Source organism: Cucurbita pepo, chromosome LG10 (assembly GCF_002806865.2).
Source record: "Cucurbita pepo subsp. pepo cultivar mu-cu-16 chromosome LG10, ASM280686v2, whole genome shotgun sequence".
Taxonomy (NCBI): domain Eukaryota; kingdom Viridiplantae; phylum Streptophyta; class Magnoliopsida; order Cucurbitales; family Cucurbitaceae; genus Cucurbita; species Cucurbita pepo.
The window spans coordinates 1,979,223-2,000,281 of NC_036647.1; the positions used below are offsets into that span (position 1 = coordinate 1,979,223).

Genomic DNA, 21,059 nt, shown 5'->3' on the forward strand with positions numbered 1-21,059 from the left:
TTTTTTTTTTATTTTTTTTTTTTTTTAAATTTATTATTATTATTTATTTAATTATTTTAATATTAGCTTATCATAAGATTCAGGTAAGGGAAGGAAAATAATTCTGTTACGGGCCCAAGTTTGTGATTGAGTTATGGGTCTCTCGTAAGTGGAGGTAGATGATGTTTGTCTAGGGGAAGAAGTAGAATTCGTCTTTCGACCTATGTTGAATTTGTAAGACTCAAGTAGAGGGAACCTTAATACCTCTGAGTTAAAGTACTCAAGACTAAGTTGAAAACTTTTAGGTACAATGTTGCTATATCAATTGAACCATGACTCAATCATGACCAAAAACTCGAAATGACCTGATGTGTTTGAAAGGTTGTCGTCTCAATATCGGGAGGATCCATGGCAATTTGATAATTCCCGGATAGCAAGTCTAACTTTGTGAAGAACTTTGTTCCTCCCAATTCTTCAAGTAGTTCATCAATGACTGATATTGGAAATTTGTCTTTGATGGTCTTTGTATTGAGTTCCCTGTAATCCACACATAAGCGCCATGAATTATCAGCTTTCAGAACTAGAATTACCGGAGAAGAAAAAGGAGACCAGTTGGGACGGATGATCCCTTGTTGTTGCATGGCTGCACATTGGCGTTCTATCTCATCCTTTTGTTCGTGGGGATATCTGTAGGGGCGCACCACCACGGGTGTAGCTTCAGTCTCCAAGGGAATTCGGTGATCACAAGATGGGCTAGGAGACATCCCCGTTGGTTGATAAAAGAGAGAAACATTTTCCACTAGCAATTTCTGAAGTTGCATGTCCTGGATAGTGGTTGGATGCAAGGAATTGAGTTCAGGCGCCTTCTGCCATAGTGGAATGTATTCCTTTGAGCTCCACTTGTCGTCCCTGTATGAAAAAAGACATACACATGATATTGAAGTATTTATTATTTAGATTTAGTTACCCATTATATAGGTATTTATTTAGATTATCCCGTATCTAGAGAATTTAGATTATTTATCGATTTAGATTTAGTCGATTTTTCCTATAAGAGGGACGTGGAATTNAAAAAAAAAAAAAAAAAAAAAAAAAAACAGTCTAATTTAGACTTGCAACAACAACAGTAATTTGTGATTGACCTGTAACCAAACTATCATCTTTGTGTGCCGAACTATCATCTTTGTGTGTCTGTGGTTGACAGCTGGAAATGATTACTATTGAATATGGACCTGATTTTGTAGCTTCAAATGCATCTATATTAAGGGATATGCTGTAAAGTGGCTTTGCTATGGAACTCTGCTCCTCACTTAACATGCACGAACTTGAATATTCATTGCATGCAATATAGATTTAATAGAATGTGTTATGCAGGGTGGTGCAGAAAGGGAACAAGGCCTACTTCAAATATTGACTGAGATGGATGGATTCAAGGTTTCTACTGCACAGGTATGTAGAGAACGTGAACTTATTGTTATTGTATAGTATCCTATCTGGAAGTCTTGTTAATTTCAAGCCACAGATTCTCATCTATATATGTCCATATTTTAGAATATAGGTTGTTTCCTTTCCAATTTTCTATGATTTATTAATCTAGATTTTGCTTAATATTCATTATTCAGTCCACATAAGAGGAGCAGGATAGTTATTTTAGAATACGAGAGATTGGAGATCCAGGTGTTTATAGCCTGCAGTGGTACATGGAAGCGGAAGTCATTACTTTTTAAATTGGGAGCTGTTAATCATGGAAGAAGTTGTGTTTTCATAGAAAGCATTCACTGACTTTCAAAGTTTTCTTATTTTGCTATAGTTTTCCTTCTTTTTCTTTCTCCTAGTGNTTTTTTTTTTTTTTTTTTTTTTTTTTTTTTCCATTTCCTTAATGAAATGTTACGTTTCTCATTAAAAAAAAAAAGTTTTCTTTATATCATAGGAAATATTAACTCTCTTGGGTCAATTAAGATCCGAAAGAGCTCCCCCATATAAAAAAATCATCCCACCTAGATTTTTAGGAATTTTTTCTCATCTTTTCTTAAACTTAAATCTGAATTTTTCAGGTGCTAGTTATTGGTGCAACAAATAGACTTGATATTCTCGATCCTGCTCTGTTGAGAAAGGGCCGTTTTGATAAAATTATAAGAGTTGGTTTGCCATCTAAAGATGGAAGATTGGCCATATTAAAGGTATACAGATAGTTGGTTCGTTCTTAGAGTCAGAAAACTCCTAAAAAGTTATGATATCTTATTAGGATCTGCATGTGATTGCAGGTGCATGCTAGAAATAAATTTTTTCGTTCTGAGGAGATTAAGGAGGCTCTACTCCAAGAAATTGCTGAGCTAACTGAAGATTTCACAGGGGCAGAATTGCAAAATATACTGTACTAATAAGAAAATATTTAAGCTGTGACTATATTTCAACAAGATTTTTTATGTGCATTTTATACTTCAAAGGAGAGTTGCGTATTTATTTATTTTCAATTTTGGACAGAAACGAAGCTGGAATTTTGACTGCCAGAAAGGATCTGGACCATATTGGACGTGAAGAGTTGCTTGAAGCATTGAAAAGGGTTAGTACATATTTGCCTGCCGCCACTCCCTCCATTCTTCAGGAGATTAGATACAGCAATTTTTCCTTGTAAAAGGATAAACGCATTGCACTATTTTTTGTTGGGTTGCTGCATTATCAACATTTCTCTACTTGCTCAATGGTTTGCAGCAAAAGGGTACCTTTGAAACTGGTCAGGAAGATAGTACTGAAATTCCAGAAGATTTGAAACTAAGATTGGCATATAGGGAAGCAGCCGTTGCGATTCTGGCTTCCTATTTTCCAGATACCCACCGCCCATTCATCGAGGTAGTGTTGTTGTCTTGTTTCAAAGTTTTATAACATTTCCTTGGTAAAAAGGCATGTTAACTATTTTTTATTCTTATCCTTGCAGACGGATATAAAATCAATCCGTAGTCAGCCAAATATGCGTTATGCTGAAATTCCAGGGAGAGTGTTTTCAAGAAAAATAGATTATATTAATTCCATTGTCCGTGCATGTGCTCGTAAGTTATATAAAATTCTTATGCTTTACTTTATAATTTTCTATGGGTAATTTTCAATTGTGAGTTGCTATGTGTGGTGAAATTTAACTTTGGGTAAATTGCATGAACCACCCCACAGTAAATCCTTGGAGAAGCTTACGAGGGATTTCCTTTGGGAAGAAATTGAGAAAGGGAGAGGATCGTATCTAGCTTACCAATTCAATATTGTAGTCATTGTTTTATTGGATTCAGGGTTTTTTTTCTTTCTTTTGTATAAATAAATGGAATCGATACCTGATGTTAAAACCTTATTTTAAATGAATCTAGACAGAGTATAAAGTGTCAGGTATGAAGAGTCGCGAATTTAATGGCTTTGCCTTTATTGGTTCAGCTTGTCAGTTCCCCACTCCCACCTCCGTCCTACATTGTCTATTAAATGTTGATAATTCCTTTTTAAATGTGAAATCAAAAATAAATTTTGCTTCCAGGGTAGTCTCTTGCACGTTGGCATTCACTCTTTAAAATTATATTAGAATCACTACTTTATTCACTGGCTTCATTTAAGTTATTAATACTTCTCACTGGATTTCTCACAGCACGAGTAATTGAGGAGGAAATGTTTGGGGTTGATAATATGTGCTGGATCTCTTCAAAGGCCACGTTAGATGCTTCCAAGTTGGCAGAATTTTTGATTCTGCAGACAGGGATGACAGCTTTTGGCAAAGCATACTACAGGAATCATGGTGATCTTGTTCCAAATGTTTGTCTTCATGATTGAAACTCAATACTCTTCAAGTCTTTATGACTGTTATTTTCTAAATAATAAAATATTTCAATAACTCAGTTACTTTGGATACTTTCTACAGCTTGCATCCAAACTTGAAGCACTTCGTGAGGAATACTTGCGTTATGCTGTGGAAAAATGTTTTTCAGTCTTGAGAGAATACCATTCCGCTGTAGAGACAATCACAGGTCATATTGGTTTATGTAATTCTTTATTTTAATTTATACAACAATTGTCAACTGTTGAAAAATCTTCACAGTAGTTTAGCTTAAATATCGAGATGCACTGGAAATTAACAAAGTTGATTTCTTTTAATGAGTCGGTATCATGCAAGATCTATCACTTATTGAATATGCAGCATTTGTATTATGCAGATGTTTTACTTGAAAAGGGAGAGATAAGGGCTGAGGAAATTCGGGACATATATGAAAAGGCTCCTCGGTTTCCACAGGTGGTTTTTCTTGACTTCAGAAAAATGTATTTCCATCATTGGTGATTATCATAGCTTGTTTACTTTCACATGGTAGTTGTTCGGTTTGTCTCTTTGTTTTTTAAATTGCATATATTAAAAGTGGGAGTTCCTTCCCCAGGTGCACCTGAAGTCTTACGACGATCTCTTTTAAAGCTGACTTGACTGAGAAATCAATGCCTGAAATTCCTAGAAAACATCCCCAATATCCATTGAGGGGTTTGTTAGGGGTTCAAAATAGTCTCTTTTTGACAAAAGATTGTTGATTCCTTCATCATCTAAATTCATGCTCTTGATTTTTCGGTTATGGGAATTTGACATTGTAAACTAGATAGTGATGTAATTTGACATAGTAAACTAGATAAGAAATTCTTAATCCGAAGTTCAGGTATTTAAAATATTTATTAATGGTCTCAAAGATAGTGATGTGGAAATATTAAATGAAACACCCAATGTAGTTTGGATTTATGTTATTCAATAATTTCACTTGTGAATGTTCAGATATTCTGTGTCTTCAAACTATTTAAGGAAATTTTTGGTTGCACCTTATCAGCCTGCTGTGCGTCCAATTGATGAACATGGAGCTCTGCTGTATGCTGGACGGTGGGGAATTTATGGAGTTACACTTCCTGGAAGGGTTACATTTGCACCTGGAAATGTTGGATTTGTGACTTTTGGTGCGCCTCGACCTATGGAGGTAACATCGATCTATAATGCTCAGATTTACCTAAGCCATAATGTTGAAGTACTGATAATTGGATCTTTCCTCGGTGAATTGAACCCTTATGCAGACACAAGTTGTTAATGACGAAACTTGGAAACTAATTGATGATATCTGGGAAAAAAGGGTTCAGGAAATCAGAGCTGAAGTTTCTGCAGATGTTGAAGAAGATGAAGAGAAGCCGCAACTTCTGATGGCCAGTCATTTCCTTTGAATGTAAGAACAATTTCCTTCATCTGTTAGCTCTCTCACTCATAGTCTTTTACTCATGCACCCATTTTAGCCTTTTCCTTTTCTTGTTAATTGAAAACATACATGGCAATGAATCATTGATAATGAGAAGTATATACAATAGTACAAATATGTAGTGGGACGAGAAAACCTCAAACGAAAGAAACTGAAATTACAGGAGTTTGTCCTAGTAGAGTGGATAAGAAGTCTTGCCAAACTCTTACATTTACATTTTTGACCAATAAAAAGTATCAAAAGAAAAAAGAACTCTATCCCAAACAACTTGTCATTCGTCATTTCTTCCTAAAAAAATATGCTTGTTTATCTGAGCTTTATGACCTAATTAAGCGTAGTACTGTTAATATTAGTCCTTCACTTGCAATCTTACGATAAATATCCCTGCAAAATAGTGGGTGTAGATCTTCTGGAATTACTGGGCAACATTAAACTGAAATAGTACCTTAGCCCATTTTAACCTTATCCTGTTATGGTCTTCGTGCATTCTCCCTGTTGTAAATAATATCTATTTCCAACTCTAAAATTTCTAAGTGGAAGAAATAGCTGCTCAATTATTTGATTGGGAGGAAGAATGAAGAAAAATCAAAGAAATTCTTATTTCTAATTTGAATTTTGCAATGATCCCATAAAATCAGATACTTTCCTGAAGAAATTGGTCTACCATTTATGACTCTACCTCTCATTCTCTCTGTGTTTGTATCATAGGATCTTTACCAGGGTTTGAAATTTTATTATCATGTCATCTTTTTCATGCAGAGTGCAGCTCGTACACTCTTAATAACTTTTCCCTTTCATTTTTCCCGAGTGCTTTCACTTGAACGCAGGGAAGCAATTGATGATTTCTGTTTACTCTTCTCTTGCAGATCATAAATGTTGGCAGTAAATGCCAGATTCCTGGATGTCTGGAAAATTGCATCCTTGATGACTATGTAAGTTGGTGACTTTGTGGGTGCTTATGTTTTACTGCAGATGATGAAGGCTTGGAAAAATTGCACCTTTGAGAACTATGTTTGCTGGAGACTTCATGGGTTCTTATTATCCAGTAAAGATGATGCGATAATTTTGTTTTAGGCTGTGAGAAGTTGCTGAAATTACGACTGAATTGCTGGAATTATCTTTCAGCCTGAGTTAGCATCACTGAGAAGAGGTATTTGTTTGAAGTAGTCCCTGTAAATTGTACCATTTTTTCATCGGGTCATATAAATTTTTATTTAGTTAACGTTTTTCTTGAGTATCGTTCACAAAGTTTTGTACACACCACATCATAAATAATATTTATCAATGAAGAAATATTTTCTTCCTTTCATTTATGCTACGCTGCCAACTTGGAAGAAGGGGATTATGATATCTGGAGAAGTGGGCAAAAAAAATTTGAAAAAAGAATTTATTTGTGCATTGTTTATTTGTTGGGCATCGTTATTCCACTACCGTGCTAACCAAGATTACAACGCAACTATAATGTGGTATTTTTTTAGATTCTGAAGTATAATAGAGAGGATTCAATGTCCTCGTGAAGATTTCTCTCAGGAGGAAACTTGGGGAGAAGATTTGCGATTTTTTTGGCAGATTCTATATATGATTTATGCTTGTATACTGTGGCTGCTAACTTAGCTTCTGCATTGGCACACCGGTTTTTGAATGCTAAGATGTGACTGTTTCTGTAATTCTCCTTCCCGAGTAGGTCGGCGAGCTCCTTTTTCTTCGGTGTCCAGCTGCCAGTTCTCAAATTGAAGGCATACAAAGGAAGGAATCTTTGTCCATAATCAGCTATGAATTCTAAAGCCTTTAAAATGAACTCGAACTCCTCATTTGGCATGTAGTAGGGAAAGCTTATTCTTGTCCATCCAGGTTTTATTCCAGCATAGCCCTATTAGGTTGTTAGAGATTTAGTTTGGACAAAGTTCACTGTTTCATGGAATGCAAAATTGAAAGATACCTTAGCAATGGCAGATCTGTAGGCATGCGAGCATTTTTCATCAATGTTGAGCAGCTTGTGACCATAGGGACCGGCACAACTGCATCCTCCTCGAGCCTGAATGCCGAACAGATCGCTCAGGAGTGCTGCAACAAAAGAGCCATGAAGAGGTTTTGCTCTCATATACCCTGTCTCTTTCCACATGTAAATCTTTTCAGCCTTTTCTCTGCTGTTAGGTTTACATAATCTATCAGTGATACAGTTGGGCGACGAATTAGTCGAAGAGTAAACGATAAAAGATAATATGGCTTGACGCTTAGAAGACGTGCTCCCTAAAATGCAGATGCTTCTATTTGGGAGAAGTCTCTTCAAAGCCCTCTCTACGTACTGGTGCTCTTGCTTCTCTATCTCATGGTTGCTGATATATTCCTTTACCTCAAAAGCCATAGCTGCTCTTATTATTCCTATAATCTGTGGTGTTCCACCGTTTTCCCTCTCTTCTATGTCTTCATTATACAGTGTGTCCTGCAAAAAATCTTCCATGAGCAAAGAAACAGACGTCAAAGTATACCAAATTTTCAGTTTCGATCGGACGGATTCCACTCGAACAAAACTCAAAATCTGGTGAGCTTTTTTGCATTACCTTTTCACTGAAGCCATTGACATAGTTCACAGTACCACCCCCACAAGTTGATGGAGGAGATGACTTCAACTTATAGAGACTTTTGTTCATCAGAAGGATTCCAGGTGATCCAGGCCCTCCAAGAAACTTGTGAGTACTTAGAAAAATCGCATCATAGCCATCAATTTCCCCTGATTGCATATCTATTTGCACATAAGGGCCACTGCATCGTAGTCAAACACTTAGCCAATGCTTTTGATTCAAGTAAATGGGTAAAATTCAGGTACCTTGCAGCAAAATCAAAGCAAACATGGCCTCCATATTCATGGATCAGTGTAGCAATAGCTTTTGTATCTACATAAATTCCTGTTACATTACTACAAGCTGAGAAAGAACCCAAAATTTGCCTCTTTCCAGCTTTCTTATACGCCTCAAGTTGGGATCTGAGCATCTCAATGTCTAAAACCCCATTTTCATCCATTCCAATTTCTACCACTTCCGCCAAGCTCTGCCCCCATGAGAGGAGGTTGGAGTGATGCTCATAAGGTCCAACAAAAACAACCCACCTTTCTTCTTCCTTTAGGGTCTCTATTACCCTGTCTCTCAGAATGGATGGCACTGCAATTCCCATCACTTCTTGCAGTCTTTTAATGGCGGAAGTTGCGCCTTGGCCACAGAACACAAGCGCTTCTTCTTCTCCACCTCCTAAGCACTTCTTGATGTATGCGATCGCATCGTTCGCCATCTTTGTTGTATGCTGCCCGACGTAGCTGTCGCTTGTGTGAGTGTTGCCTGCAGATTTGGTGAACTGAGCAAAGATATTTATTTAAACCATTTCGAAGTTTTTTAGATTGAGAAATCACCATAGAAAGGTAGAACGTTTTGGAGGATGAAATTTTCGATAAAACGAAGAGAACGACCAGAAGCTGTATGATCAGCATAACACACTCGTCTTTCTCCAAATGGAGAATTAAACTCTGCATCTCTACCTATAATCTGACATCGCAGCCAAACCATCCTTTCCTCCGCCGTGCCGGGAAACAGAGCGCCGTCCTTTTCCATCGTCTGAAATGACCTCGACAGCCCGCAACCTCCGGAACTTTGGCTACATTACATTCGGTGCTTGCACTTTCTGCATCGTCTCCGGCGAGGTTGAGAGCTTTTTTCGACATGGGTTTCTCCAGCTTCAACTCCATAGCTTAGCTTTAGAAGAAAATAATGAAATTATGAAACACAAGGCTTTCAAACGGTGGGAAAAAGTTTGAATTTTCTGCGGATTTATACATTTTCGCCCGTTTGGTTGTGGAATGAATTTAATTAGCCTCCAATAATCAAACAGGGAGAAGCCATTTTTTAAAAATTAAATTTGATTGATTTTTCATTTTTTTTCTTCTACTTTTATCTTCTTATTTTGAAAAAAAAAAATAATAAAATCCACAATAATTTTTCTTCTTATACAAACTAAAAATATAAGAGTTTAGAGATTAATAGCATTTTTCTTTTTTACTAATAAAAAGTAATATATCTGTATTTGGTATTAAGCGAGAATGTGGATTTACGAGTTTGTTTTATGGAATTAATAAATTTAAGTATATATATACTTATAAAATAAAATCCAATGAACTAATCAACCAATAAGTGTTAATTAATGGATTCTAAATAATTTAAGGATGATGTTAATCAAATAACTAATCATAATTACTAAAAAAAAATTACTTCTACGCAATATATTTAATTGAATAGGTTTAACCTATTCTAGTTTTAGTTAATTTGTCAATAGTTTTAATTAATTCTTTTTGGAGAAATTTGATAATTAATTAATATACCATTTAAAAAAAATAATAATCAATTAAGTTAATATGTTTTCTTTAGCTAGATTTCAATAAATAAATAAAAAATTAAATATTGTCCAAAAAAAAAAGTCTTTAGCTATAAAAACTAGGGTGTTGGTTAGCTTATTTAATTATTTTTACTTTGTGTTAATATAGATTTATTTCATTAATATCAAATAAATTATTTGAATTTTAATAAGTTTTTTTTTAGTTTCCGCAGACGTATTCAATACTAACTAAACTTGTTATCATTATTTATAAAATTAATATTTTAAACTCACAAAATAATACTCCACCATACATAATTTTTTTTCAACAAAAAAACCCAAAAATAATTTATAATTTTCAGAATTAAACCAATATATATATATATATATATATATATAGTTTTAGTAAATTGAAAATGTATTAAGTATCCTTGATCTCAATCCATTTCTATATTCTATTGTTTAAAAAAAAAATTAGGAAGAGAAATTATGGGTATTAGATTATTTTAATTTTGAATTTAAAACATATTTATTTAATTCATAGCAAGTAGGTGGCCCATTGTAGCCTTTTTCTTTTATTTTCACCTACACTAATCAATAAATGCTGAAAAATAAATCTATATTATAATGAATTCTGATGTTATAATTTCCAAAAAAAATACCTAACCTAGATTTAAATATTGTGTTAATATAAACCGAGAAAAAGAAATATCACAAACATGCAACCGATTCTTTAATGAATACTTTGTTTATGATCCAACCACAAATCAAGTCCATCTCGAACCAACGACATGGTCAAACCCTATTGTTCAAGTTCGGGAATTAGTACTTAAACGAACTGCTCCTCTACTCTCTTTGTATGAGAAAAAGTGATTTTTTATTTATTTTTTTATTTTTGGTACAAAACTTATGTTCTCAACTATTTATTTGGTCAAGTCTTCTAAATGTTAGAGTTATTGAATCGACGTAAAAAGGTCATTTTCACCCCAAGAAAATCAAACGACAAGCTCTTCTCATACACGAGTCCATAGCTCGTTTAGGATTAAGATTGAATTACATATCTTTTTATACCGTGAAACAACTCAGTATTTTGTGGCTCAATCGTATATTAACTATAATATATGGATAAGGTTGAATATCTTATATGTATACAGTATCGACTATTTATATTATTATTTAAACACGATCCTCTTATATATAGCTACCGTTTTATAAGCATAATCAATCTCAATAACTAATAAATGAAGGGTGGGTGAATTAAAGTATTGAATGGTTGAATATAATGTGTGAAAAGGAGTTAAACTTTTTGGATATTTTGTGTATGACAGCAGGAACCCAACACATTATAATCAAAATGCTTTTCATTACATTATTTCCCTTTTAAATTAAGATTCTTACATTTTATTATGAACTACCTACCTATACTTTTATTTTTTTATTTTTTTATTTTGTTTATTTAATCTCCTCTAAGCTCGAGATCTAATAAACCGTGTAATCTTATTGTAAAAACATGGGCCACTACTGTTCTTCCCATTGGATATGGGATCCTAATTTCACCTCTTTCTTTTTTAGTGCGTTTTTTCTATCAAAGTGTAGCTCAATGAAAAAGATATCAATTACTATCACTAAGTTTGGATGTGTAACAGCTTAAGCTCACTGCTAGTAGATATTGTCCGTTTTGGCCCGTTACGTAGTATTGTCAACCTTACAATTTTAAAACGAGTCTATTAGAAAGGAGTTTCCATACCCTTATAAAGAATGAACGTGAGATCTCAAAATCAACCTTTTAGTATGAATAGGTAAAATAGGAGAAATGAGTGAAAACAGACAAAAAAAAAAAAAAGAGGAAACAATGATAGCAAAAAACCTTGAAAAAAATGGCATTTTGTGTTTGTTGAGTGGCGGTGGTTTATGCCGTCGGCTTTGGCCCGTGACTATGTGTGTGTGTATATATTTATTATATTTTCTGGAGAGTCAAACAGTGTTATTATTAATTAAAATGGAATCATTTTTTTCTTTTATCTTTTTCTTCTTGCTTTTTGTAAACTGTTCTATAATTCTTCACATTACTAATGCTTCTCTCTCTAATTATTTACANAAAAAAAAAAAAAAAAAAAAAAAAAAAGGGTTTGTCTAGAGTTCTAATTAATAATTTCGATATTCGAGGTATTTTTACCGGTTTTCTTTCGTACATCCAACTATATAAGTTTTAGTAGCCATATTGTAGTGATTGTATCGGGTATTTCGAATCAAAACGCGTAAAAGAAAACATTGCTTTTGCCCCCACAAAGTGCTATCTTTTCATTGTCCTCTCTACATCCCTCTCCATCACTTAAAAGAAAAAAAAGAAAAAAAAAACGTTGCTTTGAGTGAGTGCCTTATTCATTATCCTCTTTCGATCGTGTATCTTCATTCGTTTCACGATTTTAAAACGTGTGTGTTAGGGAGAAGTTTTTACGCCTCTTCAATCGACGTGGAATCTCACAATTCACCTGCTTAAGAGGTCCAACGTCCGCGTTGATACACCACCGTCTAACTCTGATACTACGGGTAATAGTCTAAGTCCATCACTAAGAGACATATAACGGACAAGAAATTGTTTATATCTTAGAACCATTAAACAGAGAGATCCTCTGCTTCATAGCTCTCTCTGTCTCTCTTCCATTGAGGAAAAAAGGGGAAAAAAGAAGAGATTTTGAAGGGAAATCTGAAATGGGTATGAAGAATTTGGTGATGTTGTTGTTCCTCTACCTCGTAACCCCAACAACGTTTGTAGCCGCCGACCAAACCCTAATCCAAAAGACGTGCAGAAGCACTCTTTACTACGCCCTCTGCATGTCCTCCCTGAAATCAGACCCCACCAGCCTCACCGCCGACACCAAGGGACTCGCCGCCATCATGGCCTCCATCGGCGCTGCCAACGCCACCGCCACTTCCGCCTACCTCTCATCTCAGCTCCCCACCTCGGCCAACAACAACAAGAACAACAGCAACAGAACAAAACTCATCCGACAATGCTCCGAAAAGTACGCATTTGCAGCTGAAGCGCTTCGGGCTTCTCTCAAAGACTTGGCCGAAGAGACTTATGATTATGCGTATATGCATGTGGCTGCGGCGGCGGATTATGCCAATGTTTGCCGGAATGGCTTCAAAGTGTTCCCGACGGTGGCTTATCCGGCGACGCTTCGTCGGCGGGAAGAAGGGCTGAAGCGTATTTGCAGAGTGGTGTTGGGGATTCTGGATCTTCTTGGCTGGTAATCATTGTTGTCTCTCTCTCTTCATCTAAATCATAATTTTGTTTTTACTTTTGCTTTTTATTTTTTGTAATAAATTTGATCTTTTTTTTTCATATTATGTTAAAGGAATTTAATGACTCCTACTTCTTCTGGATTCATGTGTTTTTTTAGCTCAAAAAATTCGAGTTTGTGTTTCACAGGTGTTGATCGAAAATATATTTTAAGTTTATAGGTCCATAGGTCATTGCATTTCAAATATGAATTGTTCGATCTTACTCTACTATCGATAAGGTCATAGGTTTAAATTTCTATTCCAGCTAAAAAAAAATGTTAAATTAACAAATTTAATACTCTTTATTACCGTATTAAAAAAATATTCGTTTATAAAAATATACGTTAAATATTAATTTGTGAGATTCCATTAATATAATATTGGAAGCAAATCTTGTAATTAGATTTAAAACTTCAATTATTAGATAAAGTAAAGATTAGAAAATTGATTTTGAAAATGATCCTTCCACTATTTTTAGGGTCCATATTTGATATTTAATTGGCTTCCAAATCCAATAGTTTCCTCCATGTATGAATGTCTCTTTCAAGAAAATAAAAATTGGACAAACCTTTTTGGATTAAACCCTATTTACTCCGACAACTCCGACTCAGAAAAGGTACATAACTTATGCTCACTTTGACAAATTATATTAGTTTTAATGATATAAGATCGAGACAGTAAATTACATTGTCTCGATCTTAATTTCATCGTGTTATATTTCTACCTAGATAGATGGAAACTCAAGATGAGACGTGTTATATTCCAAACCTAGATAGATGGAAACTTGATCTATCTCAATCTCGAGGTGAATCTATATCATAAAGTATATGCGGGAAGTTTATCATTAAGACTCCTTCCAATAGAAAGTCTAAAAATACAAATACCTGTGGAACGATTTTTGGCTGGTGACCCCCTTAGAAGCATGAAATTAAAAACATGTTATTCTTCGTGTTAGTTTGTTGGGATAAAAGCACAGAACAAAGAAGCGAAAACTGAATATCGATATCGTAGAACTCTTCCCAAGAAGAGCTTACCGAGCCAAGTATCATTAGAATCTTAATCACCAGGGAACATGAGATCAAAGATGATACACAAATCATTGTAAAAAAATATCATTTCAGCTACATCAGTGATCCACATTTGATCAAGCACCGCCAACAAAATGCTTGTAATAACTCAGCATAATCTGTAGGGATGAAGAGAATATACAGTTGATAGCATAGCGTACCTCTCTCATGGATCAATAGCCATGGGTGTAATGCGCCTTTTGGCTGGCTTGCTGGTAACAGAGTTGCTTGAAGAGCTTATAGATACCTGTTTACTTTCCTTCTTTTCCATTTCATGTCCTCTGCCCTCTGATTCTGCAAGATTTTTTCCACTCGAAGGTTTTTCAATCACCATGTTTTCTGGTTTTTCGATCACCATGTTTTCTGGTTTTTCGATCACCATGTTTTCTGGTTTTTCAACGCTTTTGTTTTCTTCATGTCTCTCTTCTACTTCTGTTTTCCTATTTTGATCGTCGTTTACAGTCACCACGCCTGTTAAACTCGTATTCTGATTGGTTGTCGTGCCTATTTTATCTTCTACATCGATTGAAGGCAAACTATGAGAAACAAATTAACCAAAGAAAACTATTATTTCGAGAAAACATAACAGGAAGGAAGGGAGAAGTAAATAGTGACCTGATAGAGCAAGTGGTGACCCCAGTTCATCGTTTTCAAATTCCACCAAAGTGCAGTAACCATCTTGAGAAGATAGTGCTAAATAATGAGCATCTGCCGACCTTTTAAGAACAATAAACTCAGAATTGAGAAAATGACAATCTGCCAAAGGGAGTAGTCACGAGATAGGAGCAGAAAATTTACCACGCGACATCTGTTATGGCAGCATAGTGAAGACCAGCCATGATTACTAGCGGCACAACACTTTCAGTGTCATATATGTACAAAGAATTTAAGGTTGCTACTGCAAAGATGATCCGATGTGGAAGCTTAAATAACCCAGCTGCAGAATTCATAATACAAAAATTGAAGTCGGTCATTTTCCAAACCAATAAAACTTCTCTTGAAAATTAATCAAGTAATGCATAAAACATGGTAAAAATCATCTGAGCACCTGAATTTAATCCTCTAAGACTAAAAAGCTTTGGACAAAAGCAAACTGCTACAACCGGCTTGCTGGCACCAGGGAGTTGAATAGCAGGCCTGATCGGAAAGATGATATAAATTAAAAAAGGATCGTTCTAGTTTTTAAATCTTTCCAAGATATCACTCACTATAATGTAATTGGGCACGGGTGCAGCAAAAGTTGAACTACTAGTGACAATAAAGATGCTCGATATCACTATCATTATTGCTTCATCATGATAACCATTACTATCAAACTAGTAATAACAAAGAATTAAGTCTTGCCTTGAGAGATCCTTTCTAGAAAATATATACGCTGTATTTACTGGTTCAGATGCCGGCGATATTTTACAAACACCTGAAAAGTGGGCAGCAAATCAAACAATCAGAGAAAAAATACGAATGGAGACTTAATTATGCATGCACATGAGAAATGCTGAATGGAATAGGTAACACGAAAACCACGATGAAGAATGGAAACCACACGAAAAGCACATTCCTGATGGGAAACCTAACTGCATCTCTAGTATGAATGGATGCGATCCACTACATGCAATATAAGTATTAATCAAGTTAATAAAGAAATATAGTATGATAAATGCACCAAAACTGCCCCAAACAATTAAGAAAGGTTCATCAAGTCAGAATGAAAATTTTCCTAAGCACCGTGGATAGGTGGTAAATAGCAATCGACATCTACCCCAACCGTTACCTGCAGGCACAAGTAGAAAAGATCCATCAGGTGACCAGGCCAACCTTCGGAAGAAAGATGGCAATGTCTCATCATGAAAGAGGTGGTTTTTGACAGACTGCAGTGTTGGAGCATAAATGACAATCAATAGAGGAAACATCAACATACTAAATGCTTGAACTACAATACTCTTGACATCTTCTACCTTAGAATCATCAACTGAAATATTTTCTGCCTTAGTAACGACATGCTGACAAACATAATTCATTTTCTCACTGCTTTTTACTTTGGTTGGGGGTTTATAGGCATAGATTCTGCAACTTCTATCTGAACTCAGAGAAGCAGCATACTTTCCTAGTGGGTCCAATGCCACACCTTGAACATAGTGCAAATGGGCATCTAAAATCTGATGGACGGATCCTGAAGAACATGGAGAAGAACAACCAGAGCTAAATGGTTAATAAAACAAATAAATAAGCTTAATTCTAGTAATGGATTTATCTTTTTCTTTTTCTCTTTTTCCCTTGCGAGTGTCTTTTGTTCAACCTTTGCTTACATCCCATATGATGCAGGAATTATCTACGGATCCAGACATCAAATATGCACCATCACTAGACCACTGTAGGTCCAGCACATCTTTGCGGTGAAATCTAGCCAATATAGATAATACTGATATTAGTGGAAATTCTGCAAGAGAACAATGACTAGGAAATATTCCTACAATTACAACTTAAATTTGCTCTATCGGGTGTGGTTTTTTTTCTTTTTTCCTTTTAGTTCATGAGCGTTTGGACTAGCCTGCCCAAATCTAACTTTCTCCTAGAACAACTGCCTAACCCTACTATATTTCACAGCCAAGTAAACCGATAGCATATTAACTCCTAGGTAGGTGGTCACCGTGACTTGAACTAATTTTTCACCATTTACATCAGTGCTTATTGACACTAGGTCATGGAAGTTAAATATGCAATACTGGGTGTTTTCATATCAATTTTTTGAACTTCATGGCTTCTTAACACGTTAAAATAGGGAGGGCGATAAATGGCCTTACGATAATGTCTTCAGGACCTTCCAAGTTTGGCCACTTTCCAAATGGTGCAATTTCCATATGATCAGTTCACCTCCTGTGAGAAATGAAAACTAATATATATAAGAAAAAATCTACTGGGATTTAGCAACTGGCTCAAATATGTACTGAAAACACCATCTGTAATAGGCGGAAGTACTACCATCAGCACCAGAGGCAAGCAGTTCTCCTGCAAAAGACAATGGACATTAACTTCTAAATCTGAAGTAAGAAAGCAAACAAGCAAATAAAAAATTAGAAGAGATGCTCAAATGTACCACAAAATATATTAGTTTACACTTCTCCAACTCTAGTGCTCAAAAGCCTTTTTGTAAAAGCACCAAATTGACCCAAATTTTTTTAATGTAAAATACCAAACTAAATCCACCCACCCCACCCCATGTGCAGGTAAGGAAGTAACCTTCCTTCCCAAAGTGCTCATTCTCCCTTGAATGGAGAAAGGTAGATGTCAGTATTACAAATAAATTTTAATTTAGTGGATTGTTCTAGCTGCATCATGATCGTTGGTGTATAGATGATCGTTTCAATGTATTCAAAGACTTGATGTACAATACATATTAGGTTGACGGTTTACAAAAGGGGAAATACCATTTTGAAACACTGAGGTCCTGGAATCTTTACTCAGCCAAATGGTTATACGTTAAAAGACTCAAAATAACTACCATATTAAGCTAATGATTTACAGAAGGGACATTACTTTTTGTAGCACTGATGTAATCAAAATTGCAAACCATAAGATTTCGATAAAATTAAAGCTTGATCTCGATACAGTTAATGAAATCTACCGAACAAAGTACTAATATTTAACAAATATTCCACGAAACGAACTAGCTTCATAACACTAAACATAATGTTGAGGGACGCAGATACATTCTACATACCTGAAGGTGAGAAACGCAGGCTATTAACAGCAGAACCATGGTAAGAAAGGCTATTTTGATACGTAGCACCAGGGACATTTTTTTGTCCATCCCCTGAATTCAATAACCAAATCTGATAGAATCAAAGGCATCAGTTAGCCCATTGCCATACATCCAACCAACCANAAAAAAAAAAAAAAAAAAAAAAAAAAAAAAAAAAAAAAAAAAAAAAAAAAAAAAAAAAAAAAAAAAAAAAAAAAAAGAATCAGAAGCGAAGAGGGAAATTGAATGTAGACCTTGATATCGAAATCGGCTCCGCCGGTTGCGAGGAGACCTGAAAGTGGATGGAAATCTAGGGTGAGCACTGGCTTTGAGTCGTGCCAGTTGATCTGAAGCGTCCCACCCTTCATTTCTTGTTCCTAGTCCCAATTTTGGACAGGGAAGTGAGTAATCGCAGGAGAAAATCTAGGGTTCAAGTGGAGAAGGAAAGAGGAATTTGCTGCTCCTGGAATTTGGCGCCCTTTTGAATGAGGTGTCCAAATGTGTTAAGATCGCGCCCAAATTGGCGCCTTTTTGGACTGCCTTACTTCGAACTAATCACCAACTCATAAGTGAACATATATATTAGCTATTAATTATACGCTTTTTAATTTTCATTTTTTTTTTAATTTTTATAAATAAAATAAATTATTAAATTTTCTTCTTGAATTAACACGGGGACGGAAATGTGAATAAACGCTGAGTACAACCTTCTAGAACAAAATCGACCTATACCCACTGTCTAAATTTTAATAAGAGGCCGTTTAAACAATTCTCACACGCTCTTTTTAAAGAGGTTCCAGATATACAGTTGTTTGTCCACTGTTCTATAGTAGACACCAATTCATTAGGCATCTTCGCAAGAGCTTTGTAGGCTCATATTGTCATAATGGATAAGATTGGTTACGACCATATACTTACATTTGATACAATACATCTTAATTACCGACAAATGCCTCATAATAATTAGTCTCTTCTTATTATTATTTTATGTTTTCTTTTAAAAAAAATCGTGAAATTACAGACATTACAGACACGCGTGGTCTTTCATATAAGGTATGTTTATAAATCAAAGGTCCACTTTTTATATAATTTCCCTGTGCGACGTATTTTTCATGGTACTTCTCTCCACGTTTTTAATATAAATGAAATAATTGAAATACTTTTTATTAAAAATATGTTTTAAATATAAAAAAGAAAAAAGAAAAAAAAAATGGATGGCATTTGCTTAATTAATTTTTTTTGAAGGTACAATTACAAACATATTAATTTAAGCACTAATTACTCATAATCATGTAATTAATTAAGTAAATATTAATTCTCTCACCATCCTGATGGTGTAATAATGGCAGGCGTAGTCTCCATGGACGTGGACGAGGAGGCTGAACCATCAGCCATATGGAATGTAAGAGGCCACCCTCCAGCGGCGGCTCCGCCGTCAGTTCTTGGCTGTTGCGGCTGATCACTTGACTGCAGCAACCGGATTTGCCTCTTTAAGAACTTGACATAGCGAATTGCTTCATCTAACATTGAAGCTGTGTCCATCTTCGTCCCACCAGGCACAAGCCTTTGAAGAATTCTGATCTTCTCACTGATCCTCTCTCGTCGAAGACGAGCTGCAATGCTTTGCGGGTCATCGCTAATCCGTACATTTCGTCGTTTGGGCTTTCGGATAGTCGAAGGATCGATATCCACCGGTTGCATCGCAGCGATCTTATACATCATCTCTTTCATGGCACCAAGCTCTTCTTCCGGCTCTTCGTTATCATCTACCCTAGAACTCGGAGTAGCTATAAACAATACAAAAAAAAAAAACTAAACATACTATCATCGATGATTTAACATGATATCAAAGCAGGAGTAGTGAACATACCGTAGCTGATCAACAGGTGGGTTGAGGAGCTAGGGAATTGATGATGAGGGTCGGGGAGATGAAAAGGCAACAACGACGACCAAATGGAATCAGGGTCAGGGTCAGGGTCAGGATCAGGGTCAAGGTCGTGGACGTGGACGTGGTGATGACGGTGAAGGATATGATGGTCTTCCATGGCGGAGTGATGGAGATGGGGAGAAGGGTTTGAGAGGTGATGGGGCTCCATGGAGGAGGGTGATGGGGGAGAAGGAAAAGGTAGGGTATGGGGTTTGGAGGGAGTTATGTAAGAAACTAGAAGACTATTGTATTGGTTCTATAAAAGGTTGATGATGAAGAATAAGGGTTTTTAGAGAGAGTTTGGATGGGCAAAGAGGAAAAAGGAGTGAGCTAGGGTTAACATTATTTTCATCCTGTTTTTGGAACACTTTCCCTCCAAGGAATTGCCCCTACTAATCAATCAAACCCCTTACAAATGGGTTACCCTTATTCTTTTCATCTTCCGCTACTCCACATGCGATCTCCTTTTTTTACGCTCGACATCTTAATTAACCTAATCGAACGAACCTTCGTTATGATAATGATTATAAGCTTTCTTTCGAGAATAGTAGGATTGACTACTTACTGAATCGTAGCTAGCAATGTCACACATGTACTGTTCGATGTACGAGAGGTAAATTACAAAAATGCCCTTGAACAGGACTCAAAATCCTAATAGTGATTCATTAGCTAATTGACCCTTCGTTATGATAAAGATTATAAGCTTTCTTTCGAGAATAGTAAGAGTGACTATTTACTGAATTGCAGCTAGCAATGCTACACCTGAATTGTACGATGTACGAGAGATAAATGACAAAAATGCCCTTGAATATGGCATCTTAGACTCAAAATCCTAATAGTGATTAATCAACTAATCAACCTTCGTTAGGATAAAGATTATAAGTTTTCTTTCGAGAATAGTAAGAACAACTACTAGTGATGCTACACCTGCATTGTTTGATGTATGGGAGTTAAATTACAAAAATGCCCTTGAACAGGGAATCTTAGACTCATAATCCTAATAGTGATTCATCAGCTAATTGACCTTCGTTATGATAAAGATTTAAGCTTTCTTTCGAGAATAGTAAGAGCAACTACTCGATTCTACACCTGCATTATTCGATGTACGAGAGTTAAATTACAAAAATGCCCTTGAACATGTATGTCGTGGGTTGGCAACAGACTTCGAGATTTTTTATGGTCCCAAAAAAATCAAGGCAAGAAATTGTAGTTGAATTTGATCAGCCTCCATGGGGGGCATGTTTTCTTACGTCATTCTTTTGTGTGTCCGTAGGGAAGTTTGATGGGTACCTTCATTTTTCTTTACACGTACAAGTTTGCGCATGCCCTAATGCAATCATTTTAGGGTTTATAGAATGAGAAAATCCCCATTTTTAGGCATAGCTAGGGTTTTATATTTTCATATTCACTAACAATTAAATCTGTATGGATTTTACTTTTTGTAATGACATGAA

The 21,059-nt window shown here is 35.6% G+C and overlaps 5 protein-coding genes across 9 annotated transcripts in view; 2 read left to right on the forward strand and 3 right to left on the reverse strand.

Annotated features, from left to right (window-relative positions):
* Nucleotides 1-7,172, forward strand: part of LOC111804474 (probable inactive ATP-dependent zinc metalloprotease FTSHI 4, chloroplastic) — an 11,656-nt gene extending 4,484 nt beyond the window's left edge. Inside the window, exons 6-18 of one of the 4 annotated variants that reach the window (XR_002816518.1) lie at nt 1,354-1,428; nt 2,034-2,159; nt 2,244-2,353; nt 2,464-2,542; nt 2,692-2,829; nt 2,915-3,026; nt 3,602-3,765; nt 3,872-3,977; nt 4,164-4,240; nt 4,812-4,955; nt 5,050-5,195; nt 6,092-6,375; nt 6,910-7,172. Coding sequence is in view for 2 of the 4 variants with exons in the window: in XM_023689290.1 (XP_023545058.1) it covers nt 1,354-1,428; nt 2,034-2,159; nt 2,244-2,353; nt 2,464-2,542; nt 2,692-2,829; nt 2,915-3,026; nt 3,602-3,765; nt 3,872-3,977; nt 4,164-4,240; nt 4,812-4,955; nt 5,050-5,193 (1,275 nt within the window). In the remaining 2 variants the exon portion in view is untranslated. Of the gene's footprint in view, nt 1-1,353; nt 1,429-2,033; nt 2,160-2,243; nt 2,354-2,463; nt 2,543-2,691; nt 2,830-2,914; nt 3,027-3,601; nt 3,766-3,871; nt 3,978-4,163; nt 4,241-4,811; nt 4,956-5,049; nt 5,196-6,031; nt 6,537-6,909 lie in introns of those variants that run through there. The other 3 variants (XR_002816519.1, XM_023689290.1, XM_023689289.1) reach the window with 3 other exon arrangements.
* LOC111803692 (probable cysteine desulfurase) lies at nt 7,077-8,961 on the reverse strand. The gene is made up of 4 exons (XM_023688218.1): nt 8,780-8,961; nt 8,053-8,583; nt 7,787-7,988; nt 7,077-7,668 (listed from the first exon to the last, which is right to left on the reverse strand). Exons 1-4 carry the CDS (start codon nt 8,959-8,961, stop codon nt 7,099-7,101), a joined length of 1,485 nt encoding a protein of 494 aa, XP_023543986.1. The 3' UTR covers nt 7,077-7,098.
* A 3,245-nt stretch (nt 8,962-12,206) lies between these two features.
* LOC111804033 (cell wall / vacuolar inhibitor of fructosidase 2) lies at nt 12,207-12,963 on the forward strand. The gene has a single exon (XM_023688696.1). It carries the CDS (start codon nt 12,297-12,299, stop codon nt 12,840-12,842), a length of 546 nt encoding a protein of 181 aa, XP_023544464.1. The 5' UTR covers nt 12,207-12,296; the 3' UTR covers nt 12,843-12,963.
* Nucleotides 12,964-13,852: 889 nt separating this feature from the next.
* On the reverse strand, nt 13,853-18,212 carry LOC111803074 (chromatin assembly factor 1 subunit FAS2). Of its 2 annotated transcripts, none has more exons than XM_023687338.1 (12): nt 17,933-18,212; nt 17,658-17,769; nt 16,919-16,945; nt 16,741-16,813; nt 16,236-16,339; nt 15,895-16,109; nt 15,711-15,807; nt 15,284-15,356; nt 14,988-15,076; nt 14,738-14,876; nt 14,555-14,655; nt 13,853-14,452 (listed from the first exon to the last, which is right to left on the reverse strand). In XM_023687338.1, exons 1-12 carry the CDS (start codon nt 18,044-18,046, stop codon nt 14,106-14,108), a joined length of 1,491 nt encoding a protein of 496 aa, XP_023543106.1. In that variant the 5' UTR covers nt 18,047-18,212; the 3' UTR covers nt 13,853-14,105. The 2 variants fall into 2 exon arrangements, with proteins under 2 accessions (XP_023543106.1, XP_023543105.1); XM_023687337.1 differs by having other exon boundaries at nt 13,853-14,455.
* A 699-nt stretch (nt 18,213-18,911) lies between these two features.
* LOC111804433 (transcription factor IND-like) lies at nt 18,912-19,847 on the reverse strand. The gene is made up of 2 exons (XM_023689238.1): nt 19,549-19,847; nt 18,912-19,465 (listed from the first exon to the last, which is right to left on the reverse strand). Exons 1-2 carry the CDS (start codon nt 19,772-19,774, stop codon nt 18,999-19,001), a joined length of 693 nt encoding a protein of 230 aa, XP_023545006.1. The 5' UTR covers nt 19,775-19,847; the 3' UTR covers nt 18,912-18,998.
* Between the last annotated feature and the right edge of the window lie 1,212 nt (nt 19,848-21,059).